This window comes from Tasmannia lanceolata, unplaced genomic scaffold, assembly GCF_043159265.1.
Source record: "Tasmannia lanceolata isolate RefF3 unplaced genomic scaffold, GAP_Taslan_0.1 ptg000005l, whole genome shotgun sequence".
NCBI lineage: Eukaryota > Viridiplantae > Streptophyta > Magnoliopsida > Canellales > Winteraceae > Tasmannia > Tasmannia lanceolata.
Window position 1 is genome coordinate 73,597 of NW_027518682.1, and position 21,702 is coordinate 95,298.

At 39.7% G+C, this 21,702-nt stretch overlaps 1 protein-coding gene and 1 long non-coding RNA gene across 3 annotated transcripts; both read left to right on the top strand.

Annotated features, from left to right (window-relative positions):
* Positions 1 to 11,816: 11,816 nt before the first annotated feature.
* LOC143876962 (protein METHYLENE BLUE SENSITIVITY 1-like) lies at positions 11,817 to 13,185 on the top strand. Of its 2 annotated transcripts, XM_077378639.1 has the most exons (3): positions 11,871 to 11,975; positions 12,095 to 12,159; positions 12,576 to 13,185. In XM_077378639.1, exon 3 carries the CDS (start codon positions 12,596 to 12,598, stop codon positions 12,908 to 12,910), a length of 315 nt encoding a protein of 104 aa, XP_077234754.1. In that variant the 5' UTR covers positions 11,871 to 11,975; positions 12,095 to 12,159; positions 12,576 to 12,595; the 3' UTR covers positions 12,911 to 13,185. The 2 variants fall into 2 exon arrangements, with proteins under 2 accessions (XP_077234753.1, XP_077234754.1); XM_077378638.1 differs by lacking the exon at positions 12,095 to 12,159 and having other exon boundaries at positions 11,817 to 11,975.
* A 6,379-nt stretch (positions 13,186 to 19,564) lies between these two features.
* Positions 19,565 to 21,249, top strand: LOC143876963 (uncharacterized). The gene is made up of 3 exons (XR_013250496.1): positions 19,565 to 19,894; positions 20,113 to 20,236; positions 20,440 to 21,249. It is a non-coding gene; the product is annotated as an uncharacterized LOC143876963 (long non-coding RNA).
* The last annotated feature ends 453 nt before the right edge of the window (positions 21,250 to 21,702 follow it).

Consider the following 21,702-nt stretch of genomic DNA (forward strand, 5'->3'; position numbering starts at 1 on the left):
GCGGAGGCCCTCTACCGACCGCGCGATCGCAGACCAAGATTTAGACGCCATCATATTGGCGCCATCCGTGGGACTCGTCGAGTACCGAACGCCTTATGACGATGAGAAACCACACCCAACAGCAAGAAATAGGGGTGATGACCAGGAGCCAGGCTCAACGAGCACAAACCGACACCTCAAGCTCCTGGGAGCCCAACTCACCGCTCTCGGGCCGACACCAGCCCTCCTCTAGCGCACCACAAATGGTCCCCACCATGGAGATGTTCAACAAACTCTGCCGAGAACTACTCCAGCGCTTGCCTCCTCCGGCCCCGGAGAGGCCCCTGGCAACGCAGGACTAGACGGAAGCCTATGACGAAGGCAACGAGGAGCAGCTAGGGGAGCGTCACCCCTGGCAAAAGCAAGCACCGACTCGAGGGTCCCCATCGGCGAATAGCCCTTTGCCCCCCGCGGCTAGGGGACACCAGCGAGACAGTGGGAAGAAGGCTACGCTAAGCCGCGCTCCCTCTGTCCGGGCTGCCCGTTTCCAGGAACCGCCCCCGACTCGGGCGGAAGAAGTAGCAACCTCAGCACAACTGCCCAGCATGGATCCGATAGCCAACCTGCAGAGGCAAATCCGAGAGGTAAAACTGGAAATGAAAAAGCCCTACGCCCACGGCATCCTCGACGAATGGGAGAGGGAAACGGCATCCCCATTCACCTCGGAGGTCTTAAAAACCCCAGCAGAAGCAGGGATAGACCTCTCCCATTTCGGTCTGTAGGATGGAAGCACAGACCCCCTCTAGTTCCTCCAAACTTTCAAAAGGGTGATGACGCTCCGGGGCGGGTCGGACGGATTCATGTGCAGAGCCTTTGCCTCCCTATTAAGAAAGACCGCTAACGACTGGTACATGAGATTGGAGTCCGACTCCATCGCATCCTTCCACGAATTCGGGAGGAAGTTCAACGCAAGGTTCGCCAACAACCGCCTCGGCCATGATCTAGCGGACGCCCTCTTAGCCCTCCGGCAGGGAAGAAACGAGACCCTAAGAGACTTCATGTTAAAATTCAACGCCGAATTGGATCCTTTCCTTCATGGATTCATGAAGCTTAATTTTGATGAGTATGGGCAACCCCGGTCCGACAGGCAGTCGAGGTGTCCTTAGGGACCCAGACGATGGGGTTCTTTGGGCCTTTGCTGCGCCTATCGGAGTTCTAATGCTAGCGAGGCGGAGGTTCGAGCTATCTTTCAGGAATTAAAACCTGGATAGAGGTTCCTTGGATCGGGTGATTTTGGAGGGAGATTCCCTCAACGTCATTCGTTGGCTTCGAGGTTCTCTCGTCCCTCCTTGGAGGTTTGTTGAATTTTTTATGAGATCCAGAACATAGTGGGTGGATCGTCTATAGCTTTTATCCATACTAGGAGGTCTGCTAATTCTGAGGCGGACAGATTAACGAGAACGGGTATCCACATAAGGCCTTTAGATATTTGATTTTCTTCCCCCTTGAGTTTTGTGTTTTCTTTGCCTTTTGATGTTGTGTATGCTTGTATTTGATTTTCTGTATTTTCTTTGGTTGACCCACCTCGGTCTTACCTTCATTAATGAACATTGCTACCATTAAAAAAAAGACAAAAAAAGAACCTCGAGTGGAAATGGGTAGCCTGATGAGCCAAAGAAGGAACCCATCCAGCTAGAATGGGTATGTTTAGTAAAGTTGATGAGTATGCCAAGGCGATCATTAGTAGTTTGTCTAACAAGATTATTGTCACTGGTATAGATATGGATTGACAACTATTGACAGAACGAATAAAGTAATTTTTCTACAGCATGAGAAAGCCAGACAAAGCAAATTCCAAGCATGGAGGATGGAGGAAAATCAAATAGCTATATCCCAATGAATTAGAATTGTGACAATCATTGATTCAAGGTGACACGTCAGTGTGTCACATAACAAACTCAAAATGTATCACTCCCCATAGATTAGGAAAGCGATAATTATGAATCAAATAAAGGTGATATAAACAAATTCAACAGATTGGGATTGCAGAAATTATGAATCAAGTCAATAGAGATAATGAACTCAAATGTATCATTCCAAATAGATTAGATGTGTATAATTTGGAACCATGGTGTTGTAACAAACTCAAATGTATTGCTATAATTACATTAGAAATACCAGTGACTTGTTTGATACGCCAAAATCCCACTCAAATGAAATTCACACCAAAATCCCACTCACCCCGAAAGGCAGCTGGATTGCAATTCACTTAGAGAAAGCATGGCGGAAAAAATTGGGAATAAATTTCATTCTTGCTTTCTTATATCAAACATACCACAATGGCTATGAATCGATTCAAGATGACACCTATGTTATCTGGACACATTTGACTTTTGAGTGCCAACATGTACATATAGTGTCCAACAGTTAGCCCCTAAATTTCCAAAAAAGGGGATATGCCCGTACACATATAAAATTGCTAACTATCAATCAGAATTTGTAATAAGAAAAATGCAGATTCAATACTAATAAATCATAGGATTAAGGAACTACAAGTGAAAAACAAGCACTAGATATCAAATTGCAATGCAGTCATCAATCTAATCTTATTCTCTTTATCCTCCAATATGTAATGGGAAAGAGATACCAATAGGATACAATGACTATAATATTGGAAGAACGGTTAGTTTAGGTTAAAGGTTTGAGAAGAGGGGGTGAGATAGCACCAAATATTAATTAAAGAAGAGTTAATTATAAAATAAGAGTTACATTAGAAGAGGTAAACACACTATTCAATAATAAAACATTATTTCAGACCTGGCATTGTACAAAAATGTGTTCACTCACCCACAATAAATCTGGAACTTCTAGCAGTATGTTTACAAGTGTCGACGCACGTGTCAGTGGTAAATTCAAAGTGATGGCTAAATTATAGGGTGACACACTTAACTCACATATATTACTCCTATTATATTAGGATACTGATTATTGTTGGATCAAGGTAACATAAGGAACTCCAATCTGTCACTCCAAATAGATTAGGATTGTGATTGTTGTGGAACCATGGTGAGACAAAAAAACTCAAATATATTGCTGCAAATAGATTAGACTTACCATGGAGCTTCTTGATATCAGATGTGAAATTCACCCTCAAATCCCGATCACCCCCGAAGATTTAAGCTATAATGAAACTTACCCAAAAAGCATGGCTAAACAGAAAAACCTAGAAATTAATTTCATTGTTGCTTATCTTCGTATCAAACTGCCCCAATAATTATGAATCAAATCAAGATGACACAATTAACTCAAAATATATCACATCCATTAAATTAGGATACTGATTATTGTGAGATCAATATATCACTTCCACTATATCAGGATACTGATTATTGTAAGATCAAGTTCCCAATACATTAAGATTGCAATAATTTTGAATCAAACCAACTCAAGGTGACAAATGGTAATAAGAGAAGACCTAATATTCCAAAATTGCCTTCTTTTCAAAAAGATACTCCAATTAGAAAATAAAAAAATGAAGATAAATAAATGGGGGTGTTCATTTATCTGAAACTGAAAAGAAGAATAGATGCTTTAATTTTCTTCTAAAGTAAAAAAAACAAGAAGGAATTTTCAACCCACATCATGAAAAAGAGAACCAAAAAAATTTAAAAAAAGAAGAAATGGAAAATGAAAAGATGGAAAAGGAAAGAAGGATGACTGGCCTCTGAAACTCCATCTTCCAAAAAAAATCTCTCCTCGTCTGAAACCCATCTCTTAAAATCAGCAGAGCAGTCCAAGGAATCTCTTACCAGCCAAAAGAGTACAATCTCACCTCTCCTCGGCCCCCACAACAATGATGAAAAGATCAATAAATTATAGGGTCAATTACTGTTACATGCTGCAAAAGTGAAAAAATGACGAGAAATTGTTGGTTTTTGAAAAAACTCTAAGAAATGCTGTTTTATTAAAAGATATGTTGCTAGGGACGAAAATACCCCTCAACTTACTTTAATCTTTCTCTTCTTGGTTTTACCGTTTTACTCTTTTACTTCTAGGTTTTACACTCTTTCATTTCTACGTTTTACTCCGACGCATTTTGTGTGAAACAGTCTCATTTTCCGACGATAGAAGTCTTCTTCTCCGGCGAAACATCTCATTTCTCTGGCAGCAGATGCTCCTTTGTCCTGACGGATTATGAGGATCATCAACTATGCCTTTCTTGAAAGCCAAGAGCACCGATCTATCAGTGTTTATATCGTCATGTGAGCAGAGGAATCAAATAGAATGGGAAGATCAGAAGGAGAAATTGGATTATGAACATGTTGAGAAACCCCATTTGATAATTTTATGTTGTGTTACTGTGGCTAATGGAAAACTCCACTACCTCTCATAACTTCTAAACTTGTAAAAGAGATGCTATGGCAAAGTCATATGTTCATCATTTTCGTGCTATCCAATGGACATCAAATGATTAGGTATTTTCAGAGAGGACAAAATCTTAATGCTAGAATTTGTAGAATTACCCTATTTTCATTGTTATAGTGGTCGGTCCAAGGTAGGTGATGTTTACCACTGTCTGATATTTGAACGAGATCTACTTGACCGAAGGAAAAAAGAGTTCTGAGTATTACTGGAATTAAAAAATTTAGTCGAAGCCAAAGAAAATTTGTCGAAGGGTTTCGAGATCTCCCCCTCTTCTTCTCAACGCAAAAACAGGTACTAGAAGCCAAAACAGGATATTCGAAGCCAAAACAGGATATTCGAATAACTTGTTTTTTTGCTTCGACTAACATGTTTTTTGTTGCGACTAAAACTTTTGAATTCCAGTAACATTTGAAACTTTTTTCGTCTTTAACTAATATATTTTAGCTTCGAGAAATATTTGTTGGCTTCGACTATCATTTTTTTTGCTTCGACTATCATTTTTTGGATTCGACTATCATTTTTGGCTTGGAGTAACTTTTTTTGGGCCTCAACTAGCATTTTTTGGGCTTTGACTATCATTTTTGCCTAACTTAGATTTTGCTTCGAGTGCCTTGCTTCTTATTTTGGCTTCGACTATCACTTTGTGGGTTTGAGCTATCGATTTTTTATTCGAGTTACAATTTTTTAGCTTCAAGTAACCTATTTTTTGGCTATCAATTACCCGTGTGAGTACCATTTTGGCTTCCACTACCCTTTTGCCTAGTGAAAGCTCTTTGGGCAACTGATTTTGGCTATAGCCACTAGAAAAGGGGAAATACTTACAAAGATAATGAGATTTTGGATATTTGTGGGAGGAAAAAGAAAATGAGAAAGAGGCGTCTCTAGATAACTCCTTCTAACCTCTTAAGACAAATGAGCATATGCCGGAGAAATGAAGATGTTTCGCCGGAGAAGAAGGCTTCTATCGCCGGAAAGATAAAGTGTAAAAACAAAGAAGAGAAAGATAAAGTAGGTTATGGGTATTTTCGTCCAAAAAAGTCAGTTTTTTAATCAAACATCATTTCTTAGAGTTTTTTCAAAAGTCAACATTTTCTCGTCATTTTTTCAAATGTCCAACATGTAACAGTAAATAACCCTAAATTATATGACCCGTTTAGATGCTAGTGTCACTCGCTTGCACTGTAAATCGCGATATGAAAATTCCAGCAGAAACGACATACTATAAAAAGAGTAAGGCCTACAAATGGGATATGATATATTCGACCCATTTTCTTCCGCGGACCACCCTCTTTAGTGTAAGAAGTGTAGTCATAGAGATGGTTTTAAATTTCGATCGAAACATTTCAAAACCGAAATCGTTGAAATGTACCAAATTTCAGACCAAAATTTCTGAAATTTCTGCAATTTCAGTCAAAATACTAATTTTTTAATTTCTTTACAGAATTTCGGCCCAAATTTCAGGACAAAAAACTGACATTTCGTGAGCTTCTACCGATAGAAATTTCGGTTTCAGTGAACACCGAAATTATATCTGAAATTGAAATTAAAAACCATGGTCATGGATACACTAAAGGGAGGAACCAAAAAACACCTACTCAGAATCTGATGACTGTTTCCTGAGTTTTTGCCACTTCTCGACACACAAGTTTCCTGTTTATTGTGTCTTGATTTTAAGCCACTTCACCCTCATCTCCACCTGGGGACACTATTTTATCATGGAAAAAAAATTCATCGTAGCCAAACATGTCAAACACACTAGTTTTTTATATATTTGTTTCCTGATTTTTAGCCACTTCACCCTCATCTCCACTTGGAGAGATGGATTTAAAATGAAAAAAAAAAAACGTGATAGCCAAACGTGCTTGTAGCATCTCCTGGTGAACCTAGTCAAGGCCATAGAGGCCAAGAGGCTGCGATCATTTGATATGCTAAGGCCCACCACCTCTACCCAAACCCATGTACATATTGAACCTTCTCAAGAGATCGTCGACATATTTTTCTTGAGAGAAGAATATTTCTCCTGGACACTACTTTACTTGAATACCAATAAAGTATCTCATTAAGCCCAGATCTGTCATCCCATATGCTTTCATCATGGCCTTTTTGAAATCTTCCATCATCAATGGATTAGTGCTAGTATATATCAAATCATCTACATAAAGGCAGACGATGAGAAAGTCTTGCGTACCTCCCTTTTTTAACATATAATGATGGCTCGCTTGGGCTTCTTTGAAATCCATTTTGATGGAAGTATCTGTCAATCTTACTATTCCAGGTTCGCAGTGCCTGCTTTAGACCATATAAGGCCTTTTGCAAGCGATAAACCATTTTTTCTTTTCCTTTCACCTCATTGCCTTTAGGTTGTTCCACATAAACTTCTTCTTCCAATTCTCCATTTAAGAATGCTGACTTTACATCGAGCTGGAACACTTACAATTTTAATTGTACTGCCAAAGCTAAGACTGTTCTTATAGTCTGCATTCGAGCAACTAGGGCGAACGTTTCATTGAAGTCGACTCCTTGCTGTTGTGAGTATCCTTCCGCTACTAAATGAGCCTTGTGTTTCTGAATTGTGACATCTCCATTGTACTTTGTTTTATGGATCCACTTTAGGCCGACTACGTCCTTCTGTTTCGGCCGGTGCACAAGTTCCCACGTGTGATTCTTCTCGATGGTAGCCATTTCTTCATCCACGGCTTTCTTCCAGACTTCTTCTCTATTGGCTTCTTCATAACTCTGTGGCTCACATGGAAAGAAAGCAACATCACATGAGACATAAATATCTCTTAAAGCTCGTACCTTTCTTGGTGGCGATTCATAGTCTGAATTTCCAAGAGAATCATAAGTTGGACTTGAAGAACTTGTGCTTGGTTGAGATCTGGCTTCCCCTTGATCTTCTTCTGCATGAAATTCAAGTGGTTTTGCTTCATTGGAAGCTTTATCTTCCCATTGCCAAGATCCCATCTTGTCAAAGGGGACAACTCTGGAGATCACCAATTCGTTGGTTTTTGGATTGAAGAGTCGATATGCTTTAGACTCTTCACTATAGCCAACGAATATAAGCTCTTCACCTTTTTCATTGAATTTTTCTCTTTTTTGCAAAGGAATAAGAGAATAGGCAAGACACCCGAAAATCTTGAAGAAACTTACATGTGGTCTTTGTCTGTACCAAGCTTCGTATGGTGTCTTGTTCATAACAGCCTTTGTAGGAGACTGATTAAGTATATAGACTGCCGTGTTCACTGCTTCTGCCTAAAATGTGTTTGGAAGGCCTTTTCCTTTCAGCATGCCGCGCGCCATCTCCACAATAGTGTGATTTTTCCGTTCTGCCCCGCCATTTTGTTGAGGACTATATTGCACTGTCAGTTGTCTCTTTATTCCCTTTTCCTTGCAGTAATTCAAAAATTGTTGAGAAATGAACTCTCCACCACGATCTGTCCTGAGTGTTTTCATTTGATGCCCGCTTTCTTTTTCTGCACAAGCTTTGAATTGTAGGAAAATAGTGAAGGCTTCTGATTTTTGTTCCAGAAAGTGAACCCACATCATTCTGCTGAAATCATCAACAAAGAGAATAAAATATCTCTTATTTTGAAATGATGGCGTTCTAGTTGGTCCACAGATATCAGCATGTACTAGCTCTAGTGGAGCTCGAGCTCTCCATGCTGATTTAGGGAATGGCAGTCTATGATTTTTTCCATAAATGCATCCTTCACAAGTTTTTTCTTCTTTTTCAGTAGGAGGTAGACCAGTCACCATATTTTTCTACTTCAATAATCTTAGCACTTTGTAGTTTAGATGACCGTATCTCAATTGCCATAAAAAATCACTACTTATATCAGCTTTCAGGACAAAAGATTCTTCTAGTGGCATAACAAGAGCGAAGACTTTGTTTCAAGCCATTTTTACCATTGCCACTAGATTATTGTTCATATCCGTGATCTTGCATTTATTGTCGTCCAAATTTACCAAGTATCCTTTGAGTATTAAATGTCCAACACTCAGTAAATTTTGAGTCAATCCAGGAACATATAACACATCCTGAATGAGTTTAGTGTTACCTCCCTTTGTCGGTACGGCTATGAGTCCATTTCCTTCAACTTTTTGTAGCTTTCCATCTCCAAGCTTTACTTGAGAAGTGACTTGGTCATCTAGCTTGACAAAGCACTTTCAATTCCCTGTCATGTGGTTGCTGCACCCACTATCCAAGTACTACAGATTTGGTGAATCTCGTTGTATGCTCATGCAAGAGTAAAATAAATTTTCTGAGGTTTCATTTTCCTCAGAAAAATTTGCTTCATTTTTTACATTCTTCTATTGGTGCCAACAATCCCTTTGTGAGTGATTAGGGATTTTGCATTTAGTGCATTTAAATCAACAATCTTTGGATTCATGTCCAGACCTCTTGCAGATAAAACATTGGGAGTCAAATTTAATATTACCGACTGCATTTCTTTGATTGGTGAAGCCTTTTCTTCCTCTTCCTCTACCGCGACTGTAGGCAGCTGTGAAGTTTTGACGTCTTCTCCCATGAGATGGTTGAGATGAGCCACTTCCTTTATTTTCTGTTTCTTTTTCTCCATTCCTTCTCTCTGCATGTTGAGTTTTGACTGAAAGGCCTACTCAATGGATTGTCTTGCAAACCTATTCATTCTTTGTTCATGGGCTACAAGTGATCCCATGAGCTCATAGAGACTATAGAGTGAGTTTGGACAAATCTTTGGATTCTTCTGTAGTGGCCACAACATGATCAAATTTTGCTGGCAAGCTTCTTAATATTTTTTTCAACAATATCTCCAATGGTATATCCAAAGCTTCTGATTTGATTTTGATTGCATTGATATTCTGAAGTAGAAAATTGTCTGTCCCTTATTTTTTAATTGTCAATTAAGAGAGAGTGGTTAGTAGAAGGCTAGATCCCTTATTTATATGGTCATTTTGTTCTTACAGGTCCCTAAAGATATACTTGTTGAGAGAGTGGTTGGTAGAAGGCTAGATCCTGTTGCTGGAAGGATATACCACTTGAAGTATTCTCCTCCAAAAACCGAAGAAATTGCTATCCGGCTTACCCAGCGCTTCGATGATACAGAAGCAAAGGTATGTTTTAACCAATTCAATCAAATTTAATTCCAACTCCATGAATAGGACTTAGCCACATTAGAGTACTCATTTGGCTTAGGTTATTTATGTTTTATATTCCAATTTCTACTTACTCTTAATTGATTGTGTTACGTTCAAATATAGGCCGGCCTTAGTGGTGACAGTTCCCCAATATACAAACTGTGATGCATGGCACATTCTTTGTTTGCTTAATCTAAAATATGAATGGAAATAGTGTTCTTCGATGGTAATACGGTATCCAAAATATGAATGAAATGGATGTTTGTTGTCCCCACCATTCTTGTTAGTCCCGGTCCTGATAAGGAGAAGGGGTTATTTATAACAAAATTTTCGTGTTGTTGATTCCTAGGTGTTGTCCTTTTTCTATGACGCATAGGCGTCAGCGTAGGATTTGTGGGGTTGGTGGGGTGTCAAGGGGAGAATTAGGATACTATTTTTTCTTGGAAAAGTCTCCAAACAAAAATACTAGGAAACAGAACCCAATTGTTTCTTGCTTAAGCTCTTCTTTTTTGGGGTTTTCAGCTCTTTCAAACTAAAGCTAGAAATTAATGCACACAAATGAAAGGTAAAAATGGAGAGAAGATAAAGAAAGGAAAGAAAAAGAAATTCAATGAATTATTTTTACCACCCTCCCCTGCTCCCCGCACACCAAGAAGGAAAAGACTGTAACTCCCGCCAGTAACAGTTTCGTCCACATGGTGACCCGGCCATGACTTCAGAGTTCTAGAAACGTCCATGAAACACCTTTAGGCACAGTTGAATTGGCAACAGTCCATGAAACCGTCGGTGCATCATATACTGACATTTTTTGGTATATACACCGACGGTCACGTCCGTCGGAGATCTCCTTTATCTCACCCTTGCATGAGCAACATGCACCTTCAATACCTGGAATGTCCTTGAGTGTCGGATTTGGCTTGCGCATGATTTTGCCTAAAAACATTTTCTCCCTTTTCCTTCCCTGTTCCTCATCACATGCTCGCATCATTTTAGTATCAGAGCTTATGTTACGCCTCAGCATTAATTTTTCATCAAAGCTTCCACTATGCCCTTGCATTAGAAAGTACCTAGATTGTGGTCTACTCAAGACTATTTGATATAATACTCTCTACATCTATCATATAGTACTTTCTAGGAGTATTTGATAATTGATATAATACTATCATATAAATGGACCCAGCCATAGTGTTTCATGACTCAAATATGAACAATAGTTTTTGAGAAATGATAACAACACAACCATATTTTGACATTTTCACAAACCATCTTGTGTTTTAGTATTTAAAGAGCTGTCAAAAGGTTATTACATTTCCCAAAAAGTTCTCATGAGCTAATCAAAGAAGAAATGACAGATGTATCTGTGCAAATATTAAAATATGATTGTGCTGATAACATTTCTCTAGTTTTATCAGTTCATTTTGTGGCTCCTCGTTTTTTCACAAGAGACAAGCTGCTAAATTTGTCGTCTTTTTATTTTTTAACTTAACAATTATTATATAGCAAACCTACTCTGCTCCCCTCCCCCGGGCAAATTTCCTGGCTCCGAGGAACGAGAGAAAAGAGGAGAATGCTAAATCCTGAGAATGCTAAACTCATAGGAGCCAGTGTAGAAACCGGCTAGGAGGACTCCTCCATTGGATCCAGGTCACCTGAGTGCATTTTAATGGCACTGATAACCGTAAAAGGAAATAACGAGAATCCAGTTGAGGAGCCCATATAGCCGGTTTCTACAAGGGCTCCTGTGTGTTTAGCATCCCTCAAATCCCAATAGTAACAAAAAGGGAGAAATTAAACGGTGGGCGACCGTCAAGTCTGGTGAAGGTGGTACCTCAAATGTACCACCCTTGAAATTTGATCCAACAACATCCTCTTAAAAAAAAAAGAAAAAAAAAAAGAGAAGCTGCTCTTACTTGAAGGTATTGCTTTCATTGTACTTGACGGTTGGGCACCATATAAAAACTCACAAAAGGACCAGTGCCAGGGAAACCGGTTTTACAAATGAGCAAGGCCAAGGGAGAGAGAGAACAAGTGATGTACAGGTACAGCGAATCCTTTGATTTAAGAAAACCATTGAAGATGTGATTTTTGTTCCACACGTGACAGATTCTCATTGTTGGTTTCTCCCGTCGGTTACCATATCGTTTTCCTTAAAAAAAAATAAAAATAAAAATAAAAATTTCTTTTTCTAGTTCTGCTTGCGATAAAGCGAAGTGATATATTCGCCCCGTAATGGGTTACTTGGGACAGCCCTTCTAGACTCTAGAGTCTCTATTAGGGTGCTGACCCAAGTAAAATGAGGGGGGCGAATATATAATTTTTCTCTAATATATGATATATTAAGAGATGTTGTAGCTGTAGGGTGAGGGTTTGTTTCCTTGCGGCTTTCGAAACGCTGTCGGTTGGAAGTAAAAGAAGGGATCCCCGTCCGTCTCTCTCGATTTTCTCTCTTTCGGGTAAGCAGTCTATCCTCTTCCAGTGCCCCTTTGTTGATTACAGATGATCTTTATTGCGCATGAAAAACGGCAATTCAATAGGAGATCTTTTATACTTGCTTTCTTCTATCTTATGTTAGGGTTGGATTGATCTATTGGTTTTCCTTTTTTGGAAGGGGGATCGGGTTGGCTTGTTATTGATCGGGTTGGTTTTCCTTTGCTGTAAATTATCTTCTCTTCTTTTTTTTCTTTCATTAGATTACTACTACATAAATACAAGATAGAGTGCCACATCACAAGCACACTTACCCACTAACAAGGCACATCACAAATAACTAACACCCACTACTTAACACATACACCATAACTAACACCCATAACTCTAAAAACACATTCCCACAACTAACACCCACACCATAATTATTATGCACATAACAGATTTCTTCATCTTATTCTTTGTGGTGGGATTTTGTCTTTCTTGTTATGTTAGGGTTGGTTCGAGTTGGCTTATGGATGGATTTATTCATCTAATTCTTCTTCTCCTTGTACAGAAAAAATTGAGTCTATTATTATTTTTTTTACTTCGGGAATTAGGGTTTTCACAATTCCAATCCTCGGCAGATTGTGATCGAACAACAAGCATGACCGGGAAGGCAAAGCCAAAGAAGCACACGGCCAAAGAGATATCGGCCAAGGTGGACGCTGCAACCACCAATAGAGGGGGCGGGAAGGCGGGGCTGGCTGACCGTTCAGGGATAGAGAAGGGAGGGCATGCCAAGTACGAGTGTCCCCACTGCAAGATCACTGCTCCCGACATCAAGTCAATGGAGATACACCACGAGGCCAAGCACCCCAAGATCCCCTTCGACGACACCAAGCTCTCTAATTTGCACGCCACCCATGCTGTTGAGTCCTCCAAGCCTCGACCCGGCATCCGTGGCAGTTTTAAGAAATAGATTCCAGGGTGGTAGCTTTGAGTTAGACATAGCATCAGTAGTGACTTCTTCTTCTTCTTCTTCTCCTCCTCCTCCTTCTTCTTCGTCTTCTTGCTAACCACTAGCAAGATACTTTTTATGTCTATAATATAGGTATTTGTCTCTCTGATTAGGTGGTCATATAATATATGCATCATCTTCACATTGTTTTCTCTCAAGTGGTCTTTCTTCTGCATTCTATGGTTTGGGCATGTATGAATCTTTAGTCAGACATAAAAACTACATTTTGAGTCCAACTTCTTTTCTCTTTCTTTACTCTTTTTTTATATTTTCTATATAACCCTTTTCTCTGTCTTTTTTCTGTTTAACTTATTCTTTGTTATTGTCATCGTGTCTAGTACTTCTCTCTACATGCCATGCATTTCTATTTACATCTGGTCATTGCACGCCATTCATAGATTATGCGCCTTAATCAATTTTTTGTATGATTTTTTTCTTACTTCTATAATCAATATCTGTTTTTTTTTTGGATGGTGATATTTTATTGACAGAAAGAGAAAGCAGCCGATCGAGAAGGTCAGCAGAAAGAGGAAAAAGAGAGATACAAGCGATGTAGATAAGGGGTACACGAGGAAAGTAGAGTGAGGGGGAGAAAGTCAAAAATCCCCAAGCTAGATCGGGTGACCCCTGATCGAGCTAGGCGATCCACGTCACTATTTGCTGATCTTCTGAAATGACGGAATCTAACTGGTAATCTGGCCAGCCGGTCCTGAATTTCATCAAAAAACTCTGCAAACCTTAACGGGGAGGGTGAGAGTCATCCATCCATTTTATGTAATTAGGAGAGTCACCCCCTCAATCTATAGATGCTCTAGTTCTGCCCTAGCAAAAATACAAATTCCTTGTAGAAGAGCACTCACTTCTGCCTTGTTAGAGTCCGTTGTGCCAATAGGCCTAGACTCCCAGAGAAAGCCCATCTAGTGCCATCATCTTCATCTCTAAGGATACCTGCAGTACCAGCCGGGCCTGGGTTGCCAATGCTGGATCTGTCGAAGTTGAGCCTAAGCCAGTCCAGACCAGGGGCGACCATCTAGGGATAATAAGAATCTCCCTATCAGCTTTAAGGCATACTTCCTTCCAGCAACGCCTGATATTCAAACTCGAGTACAAGCTGAAGCATGGGAGGTTCTCACCCAAGAAATAACAAGAGCCAATTTTCACATGGACAACAAAGGCGCTCGTGGTCACATCCTTAAAACGTCGACTAGAGGGCCCGCAAGGAAGCTAGAAGCGAAAGCCTCCATAAAATCCTCCCTTTTTTGGGCCACCACACAGCATACCAATACACTAGGAGGTCGCTCAGTCATGGGAGAACACCCATACCATGCCATATTTTACAAGAATCCTGCCCCAAACCTCTCTAGCAAACTTGCAATGCATGAGCAGATGATCGACAGCCTCTGTCGCTTCGATACAAAGAGGTCAATGGTCAATGATTAGCATATTTCGGTTACACAAGTGATCTACCATCAAGATCTTATTCTGAATTGTCGTCCACCCAAAGGCACGTATTATCTAGAATTTGGCGCCCCTTAATAAATGCAGATTGGTTGCTGGAGATGATGTTACACATCACCTTTTTAAGTTTGTTGGCTAGAACTTGAGCTAGAAGCTTATTGGTACATCCGACCTGGCTGATCGGTCAGAAGTCCGATACTTTATTAGCCCCTTTTAACTTTTGGGACTTGCACTATAAACGTTAATCCCATGTTTTTTTTAATGGGAGGCCATCATAAAATTCCTTGAAGATTCTGAGAATGTCACCTTTCGTCGAGTCCCAGCAGGTCTGAAAAAACTCTAAACAGAAATCATCTGCGCTTGGGGATCAATCTCTACTCATAGAGAAAAGAACAGCCAATATCTCATCTTCCATGAATGGCATTTCCAATGCCTCTTGGTGGTTATCAGAAATAGTATTAAACTCCATGCCATTTGGTCTAGGATTCCCCTCCCCCTCCAAATAGTAAAAGTCTCTGAAGAAATCCACAATCTCCTTCGTGTCTTTGCAAGGAGTGGATGGAAATTATGAATGAGACTTTAGTGAAATGATATGATAGACTAGCTGGGTTTTCCTAAAGAAAATCGAGTTTCGGTAGGTAAATTAGTTTTTGAGGGGTATGATAGAACATATCAGCCTTTGTATTGGCAGATAGGCATATGCATGTGTGGGACTAAGGTTTAGTTGATAGTGCAAATTGGATGGTTTATCTCTTATATAAAGTTCTAACAGAACATTATAAGGGTTTAATCAATGTCTTGTATGAACAATTTATCTCATCCTAGGACTTTCATCTGTTGTCTTAGGTTATTGACCAGTGGAAAACCTAGTAATTCTCCAATGTGTTCTATGGAGATTAGGCACACTTTTAGAAATGACTCTGTGAAAACCACGAGATTGATATACTGCTCCCTTTCCCCGACTCATTTTGAGGTTGGGATCTTAACTTCCATATGGCGGCATCGAGTGCTATGGAAGCAGGCTGTATCTTTTTGGTCTATAAAAGTTTTCATCAGAGATTAGTATTTTTTTTTTTTTTTGAATGGCGAAGTATTCATCAAAAAAAGTATTAATCAAAGATGAGTATTTCTCCGTGGTTTGATAGAGCACTCCTTTTTTAAACCCAGAATATAGTTAGGATGCCGGTCCAATATAGTTAGGAGCCTGGACCGGCATCTGAAATTTATTAATGAGCAACAAAAGTACACACCTTACTTGCAGCTCAAGCAGTCAAGACTACAACCAAAGATAGTGCGCTAAGGAGAACTGGAGAAGTCCAATCAGGTTTGTGTTTTTTCTAGCTACAAGGGCCCACCGTATGTACTTTCTATAGCTATTATCTCTTCTTTGTTGCTGGTAATGGACATCTCATCTGGAATGGAGAAGGGTAAGCAAGACATGTGGCAGCAGGCTATATCTCTTAAGTTCATAAAAGTTTTCAGAAGTGAGAAGCATTTGGAAGTGCCTTTAGGGCCCGTTTGGATACCTCCTATTTTGTATTTGGATTTGGAATTGAGTTTTGAATACAAAATGAATAGACCCGGCAGCTCATGTAGAGGGAAATTGAGAGGGAAGAGGGTACTTCCTAGTGGAGGGGAGAGGTTGAGGAGCTAAGAGGGTGAGGGAAACTCCCAGATCTGTGGATTTTCAATTTCTTATTTCCACAGCAAACTTAGAAATCTGTTTTTTTTCACTGTCAGCTGCTGAATTAGAAATCCAAGAATTTGATCCGATCCAAATTACAGTGCAAAAAGGGCTGCAAATGTGAGAAATCCAAATCAAAATCTTCTCGGCATCCAAACGGGCCCTTAAGGTTTTTAAGGACAATAATCAATCGCAGGTCCGGCCTACTACCAAAGATTGGGTTAAGGAAACTATCCCATCAGGTTCATGTTTTTTCTAGCTACTAGGACCCACTTGGTATGCTTTCTCAAGCTATTCTCTCTTCTTCATTGCTTTTTTCTTTTTTTAATGGTCTCTCTTCTTCATTGCTAATCAAGGGCCACTCATCTGGAAAGGTAAAGGGTAAGAAATCCATTTATGCCTTGCAAACTGACGTCTTCAACCAGATATAGACAACCTCCTGGATGACACCTTGGTGCCTATCTGTCACATTTCTTGAAAGCTCAACACAACATTTCTATTCTTTATGACAAAGACGCAGTGGCATTTAGCTCTAGAATATTTTTTTTAGAAAATCTCTTTGGAATGGGCATCCAAAATGAGAATTGTAATCTTATAGGCTGTTAAGGAAGAGTCCCAGGGAGGTTGTCTTTCTATTAAGGCCGTTCAATGAAATGTTTGATTGGGTAAAGTCTATGGAGGTTGTCTTTCTTCATGTGCGTCGCTCCGCTAATCAAGAAGCGGATGGTTTAGCTAGAGCAAGAGTTTACAAGGACTCTCTAGCTCTCTTGTATCTTTATGTTGTTATTCTTTTTTTTTTCTCTTTCTTATCTGACCATCTCGGTCTTTTTTTAATACATTTGGCCACCATTTTTAGAAAAAAAAGGAAGAGTCCGAGGGAGCTAGTCAACATAACTTCTTCTATTAAAATGAGCGCAAGACTGTATCCAAGTCTTTCTTTCCCACTCACGGGAGGTCAGTCTCTCTAGTTGTTGATGAAAGTTATATCTCCTGAAATGTTAGAGGCATCATAGGCCGTAATAGGAGAGTGATTGTGATTGTTAGGCACATAATTGGGTCTTCCAACCCTGATATTGTTCTTCTCATTCAAAAAAAGGGCGGCCCAATGCACGAAACTCCTGCCATTGTTCTTCTCATAGAAACAAAAATATAATCTGTTACAATTGATATCATTAATTATGTGGTAAGTGGCCAAGGTAATGATGACCCTGTCTAAGGGACTATCCGACACACTGTGTGTTGTGAGAACTGCATTATGTGTCTAGTGGCCAAATGTCCTGTGGAAGTTTCTGTATCTTGGTGTCTCATAACTCCTGGCTTATGTTGGCAGTGTATAGACCCTCTGCATGCATGGTGCTAGCAAGGGTTGTGATCTGAGCTCTCTGCTCTTCTTTCATTGTGTAGCGATCTGTGATTTATTGGTAGAGCCTTCGATGCGAGGGATGGTTGTGGTCTGAACTGTACTCTTTTTTCGATCATCCTCAAATGGACATGTATTTGAACTTTTCACGCTTCAATTTTTTGTATTATCCCTGGCCTTCTATAAGTACCCCATAGCAAGCTTCTCATAGCCATCCACGAGGCAAAGAATTATCACTACAGGCTCGTTGACTTTGAGGATGTGATTAAAATTGGGCATGAACAAATTATTTAATACTGTCTGAACAACATCAATGTAATGTCTTGTGAGTCATAACTCATAAGACTCTGTATAGCCAAGAATTTTTTGTGAACCTTGTAGCTACAAGACAAAACGAATTCTGCTATTTATGGATTTATTTCTCATCAAATGTTTTTCTCATTGTTTTTTATGTATGACCTTTTTTATCTCGTGTTCTCTTTGTGGTAATTGCTTTGTAGGGAACTAATCTAGTTTTTCTATCTCTGGAATAAGATTCATGCAATGTGTTGTATAAGGGTTTCACTAAAAATTCTCATATTTTATTTCCATGCACAATGTCATGGAACCCATCATATTGAACAAATTCATAAAAAAGAAAAGAAAGCCCGGCCTTAATATTCTTCATAATGCCTAATGCGTTCATAGATTTAATTACAAGGATACCTTTCAGGTAACAAACAAACAATTAATTGAAATACATTAGTTTGAATCTGTCCAACCAGTAGTTAGAACACCCTAAGTTGTCCAAGATTATTCAAAATAGTGCTCCTTAAATCATTTTTTTTTTCTGAAATGGTGAAATTTCATTAAAAAACAGCCTTGACCAATGCTGCGGCCAAGAACCGGAATCTGCTGAGATGGCCTTGGAAGTGATGAAGAACCGACTGCGAATAGGAACAAACAGTCAGAAGACCACTCGGAGTTTGTCTTTTGGGAAGGCCTTCCGATGCTTAAGTCAGTGACCAGCAACAGATAAGTAAGAATAGAGAAAGCAATATTGGTTTTCGGTCCCTTACCTTTGAACCATAGGGAAGTTTATATAGACAAAGGTCTTGGTTTTGGGAAACTACATTAGGGTTTCCACAGGGTTATTACCCTATTACCCCTGCACATGTGGCAGCCCACAATTGGGTGCTATTCTCTCTAGGGTTTCCACATCCGGGGTGGAATTACCATGTTACCCCCGGACACGCAGCAACTCCTGATTGGGCTGTTATTTTTATCCCCATCAGATGCCCCCCACTTCCTTAGGCAGGTTCGGGCTGAGGAGAAGGAGAAGGCCCTGACGGGATGGTCAGAGCAGTACAACGAGAGGAAATACGAGACCAACTTAGATTGGTTGGGGTGTGCGCCAGCAGCCCGACTGAAACATATAGGTTTTTTGGACTAAGATTACCGTTCTATAACTTGGGCATATTCTAATCTTCCGCTTTCTGATTTCTGTACGTCTTCACTTCTTTTCCAAAGATGAATGCTACTGACAAAGCTCGTCTGTCCGGACAAAATGCCAACACAATTGGCATTTTGTTGGTGTAAGATGATTCCGTTTGTAGTGATTTGGAAAATATGGAAGGAAATGAACAATCGCACTTCCAAAGAGAAGCGACTTTTTCTCAATCGACTTTTTAGAAATATTCGCCTCAATATTTCGAATTGGGTTCTAACCATGGTTTTAAATTTCGGTTTCGGCTAAAATTTCTGAGTTATCCGAAACCGAAATTTTAGCCGAAATTTGGTATTAACGCACAAAATCCCGGATTTTGGGGATGAAATTTCGATTGAAATTACCGAAATTTGAAATTTTGCTGAAATTTTGGTAATTTCGTTCGAAATTAGTTAACGCAATAAAAAATTAGTATTTTAATAGAAGTTCAAAATTTTAAATTTCGGGAATTTTGGTTTCGGTCCTCACCGAATTTAAAACCATGGTTCTAACCACCAAGGATTTTTTTGGTCAGTCCATCAATATTCTCGAAATTGGAGTTCTAATATGATGAGTAGAATTATGAAACTAAAAGATTATCCCCATTGGGAATCCCCTCCTTTAGGCACTCTTGAGCTTAATGTCGACGGTATCTTTGTTTATGGATCTGCACCTGTATTCTTTTTCTCGTTAATCAATGATCTTTTTCAAAAAGGAAAAGAAAAGAAAAGAGGCCGTTCTTTAATAGTGCACCTGCATCACCTTTTGAGTGTCTGGTTGTCAAAAACCTCCAATTGATGAATGCATTTTTTAGATCATTGATGGACTAATTAGCAGTGCGATGACCTTGAAGTTTTGAGGCTACAATTCTGGTGTAAATCACAGACATCTGGTTTTATTTGCCCTTTTAGCCTTGATTAGTAACTGAGCATTCGATACATAACTATATGTGATTCTTCTTCCAGACATCACTAACAGGTACTCAGTTTCTGTTTATGCTTCCTCAGTGTTCGTGTAGTGTTTGCCTTGTACCGAGTCTTTTAACTCTGGACATTTTGCTCTGTTGTTTCTTTCTGAAGGTCCCCGACCTTAAATGATTTAGGACTATTAAATGACTGGTCACCGTGCCCTGCCTTTACTGAAACTATTTATTAATATCTGCCTGCCCTGCCTTGTTTTTTTTGTTTTTTACGCAGCACACAATTCTTGGCACTTCCAGCACCTCATCTTGTTTACCTGGTTTCTTGTGTGATTGATGTACACGGTGCCTGTCTTCTTTCAGAAATCCACAGCCACAACGAGCATAATTACCAGGCTTGGGTCAGTTTGTGTCCGTTCACACAACCCTATATATTCCCTGTCACATTGAAATATTTTCATATTCTCCTTCGGAAATGATAGCCAATTTCAATTTGGTATTCGGCTCCCTTTAAAATGAAATCACTCTCTTATGCTAAATATAACAATGAAAACGACCTTTTCCTAGCACAATCTGAATGCTTTTTCATTTTGGGGCTCATCAGGGGCCGGCGTTTTTATCATCTTGCAGCTGAGGTTGTTGACAGTCCATTCTGAGGGTGGGCTTGCCAGTAAAATGCCGGTGATAGAGAAGTCGGTCTGGAGCTCAACAACCCCCTATTGGCCCTTATTAGTACATTGTAGTGGCACGCTACAACTCCGAAGTGCATAATTATAAGATGCCTTTTGTTTAGGGTTTTTGGAATCATCCTCCATGACTAACGTCCTTATGTGGATGTCAATGAGGGCTTGGGTTTTTTGACGTGGAGAAAAAAGAGCTTGCTGCCGGGTATCATGGTGGACGGTTCTTTTGTCTGAGGAATTTTTTCATGCTTGTGGGCATGGCAATCTTGCTGGCTGTAAGGGGTGCAATTTGGGTTGCAAACCGGTTTTATGGTAAAAAGCTCAACCTGAATTCCCAAAATATCAACCCAAGTTGCACCCCTAGTTGTAAGCTGATGATATGATTGTTGGTCCATGCTATGCATCTTCTCAAAGTTAATTCCCCAATGTCGTGGCACTTTTCAACTATGAATCAACCACCATCCTGTCAACCAGGGTTTCTTTGATACAACTCCGGTTTTGAACTATCAATTGGTTTGGTGTGGCATCTCTGGTCAGGTGGTTGGCTTATGTACAGGGAAACCTGGAATTGGATTGTTTCGGTAATGAGGAAGATGAGATTCACTGAATGGCGAGCCAAGGAAAGCGTTTTTTTTTTTTTGGGTAGGTTTTTTTAACTGATACTATTACTGGGGTAGGGTTGCCGATAAATGACCTGCAGTCCAATGATTTTGGAACTCGTTTTTGTGTTCTTTGTGTGGTTTTATGATGACTTATAATAATTTATAGCCACCAAAGTTGATATGCATCTTTTGTTTAGAGTGGTTAAATGTTTTCAAAAATGGCATTGTGCCATACATTTATAGGACAATTACTGGGCTGGATATATTGGTCTCCTGAACTGTGTAAATATAGTTCCGCAAACCAATTTACGATCATGAAAACTGAATGTTTAGCGTTTGAGACTATTTTGGAATCAAAGAAGACTGTCAAACGACTCCCACACCTATACGATTTAAGCAGCAATGTGTATCCATAATTGAATCCCTAGCCTCGTGATATAACGAGTATTACCTGCTTGGATTTTCATTTGAGGTCTAGTTCATGCTTGAGGTAATGAGTGACCCATCTCCCCATCAATTATTGGACACTAACCGATAATGCCCTCGCCCCCTCTCCGCCCCCCACAAATAGTACCAAAACAG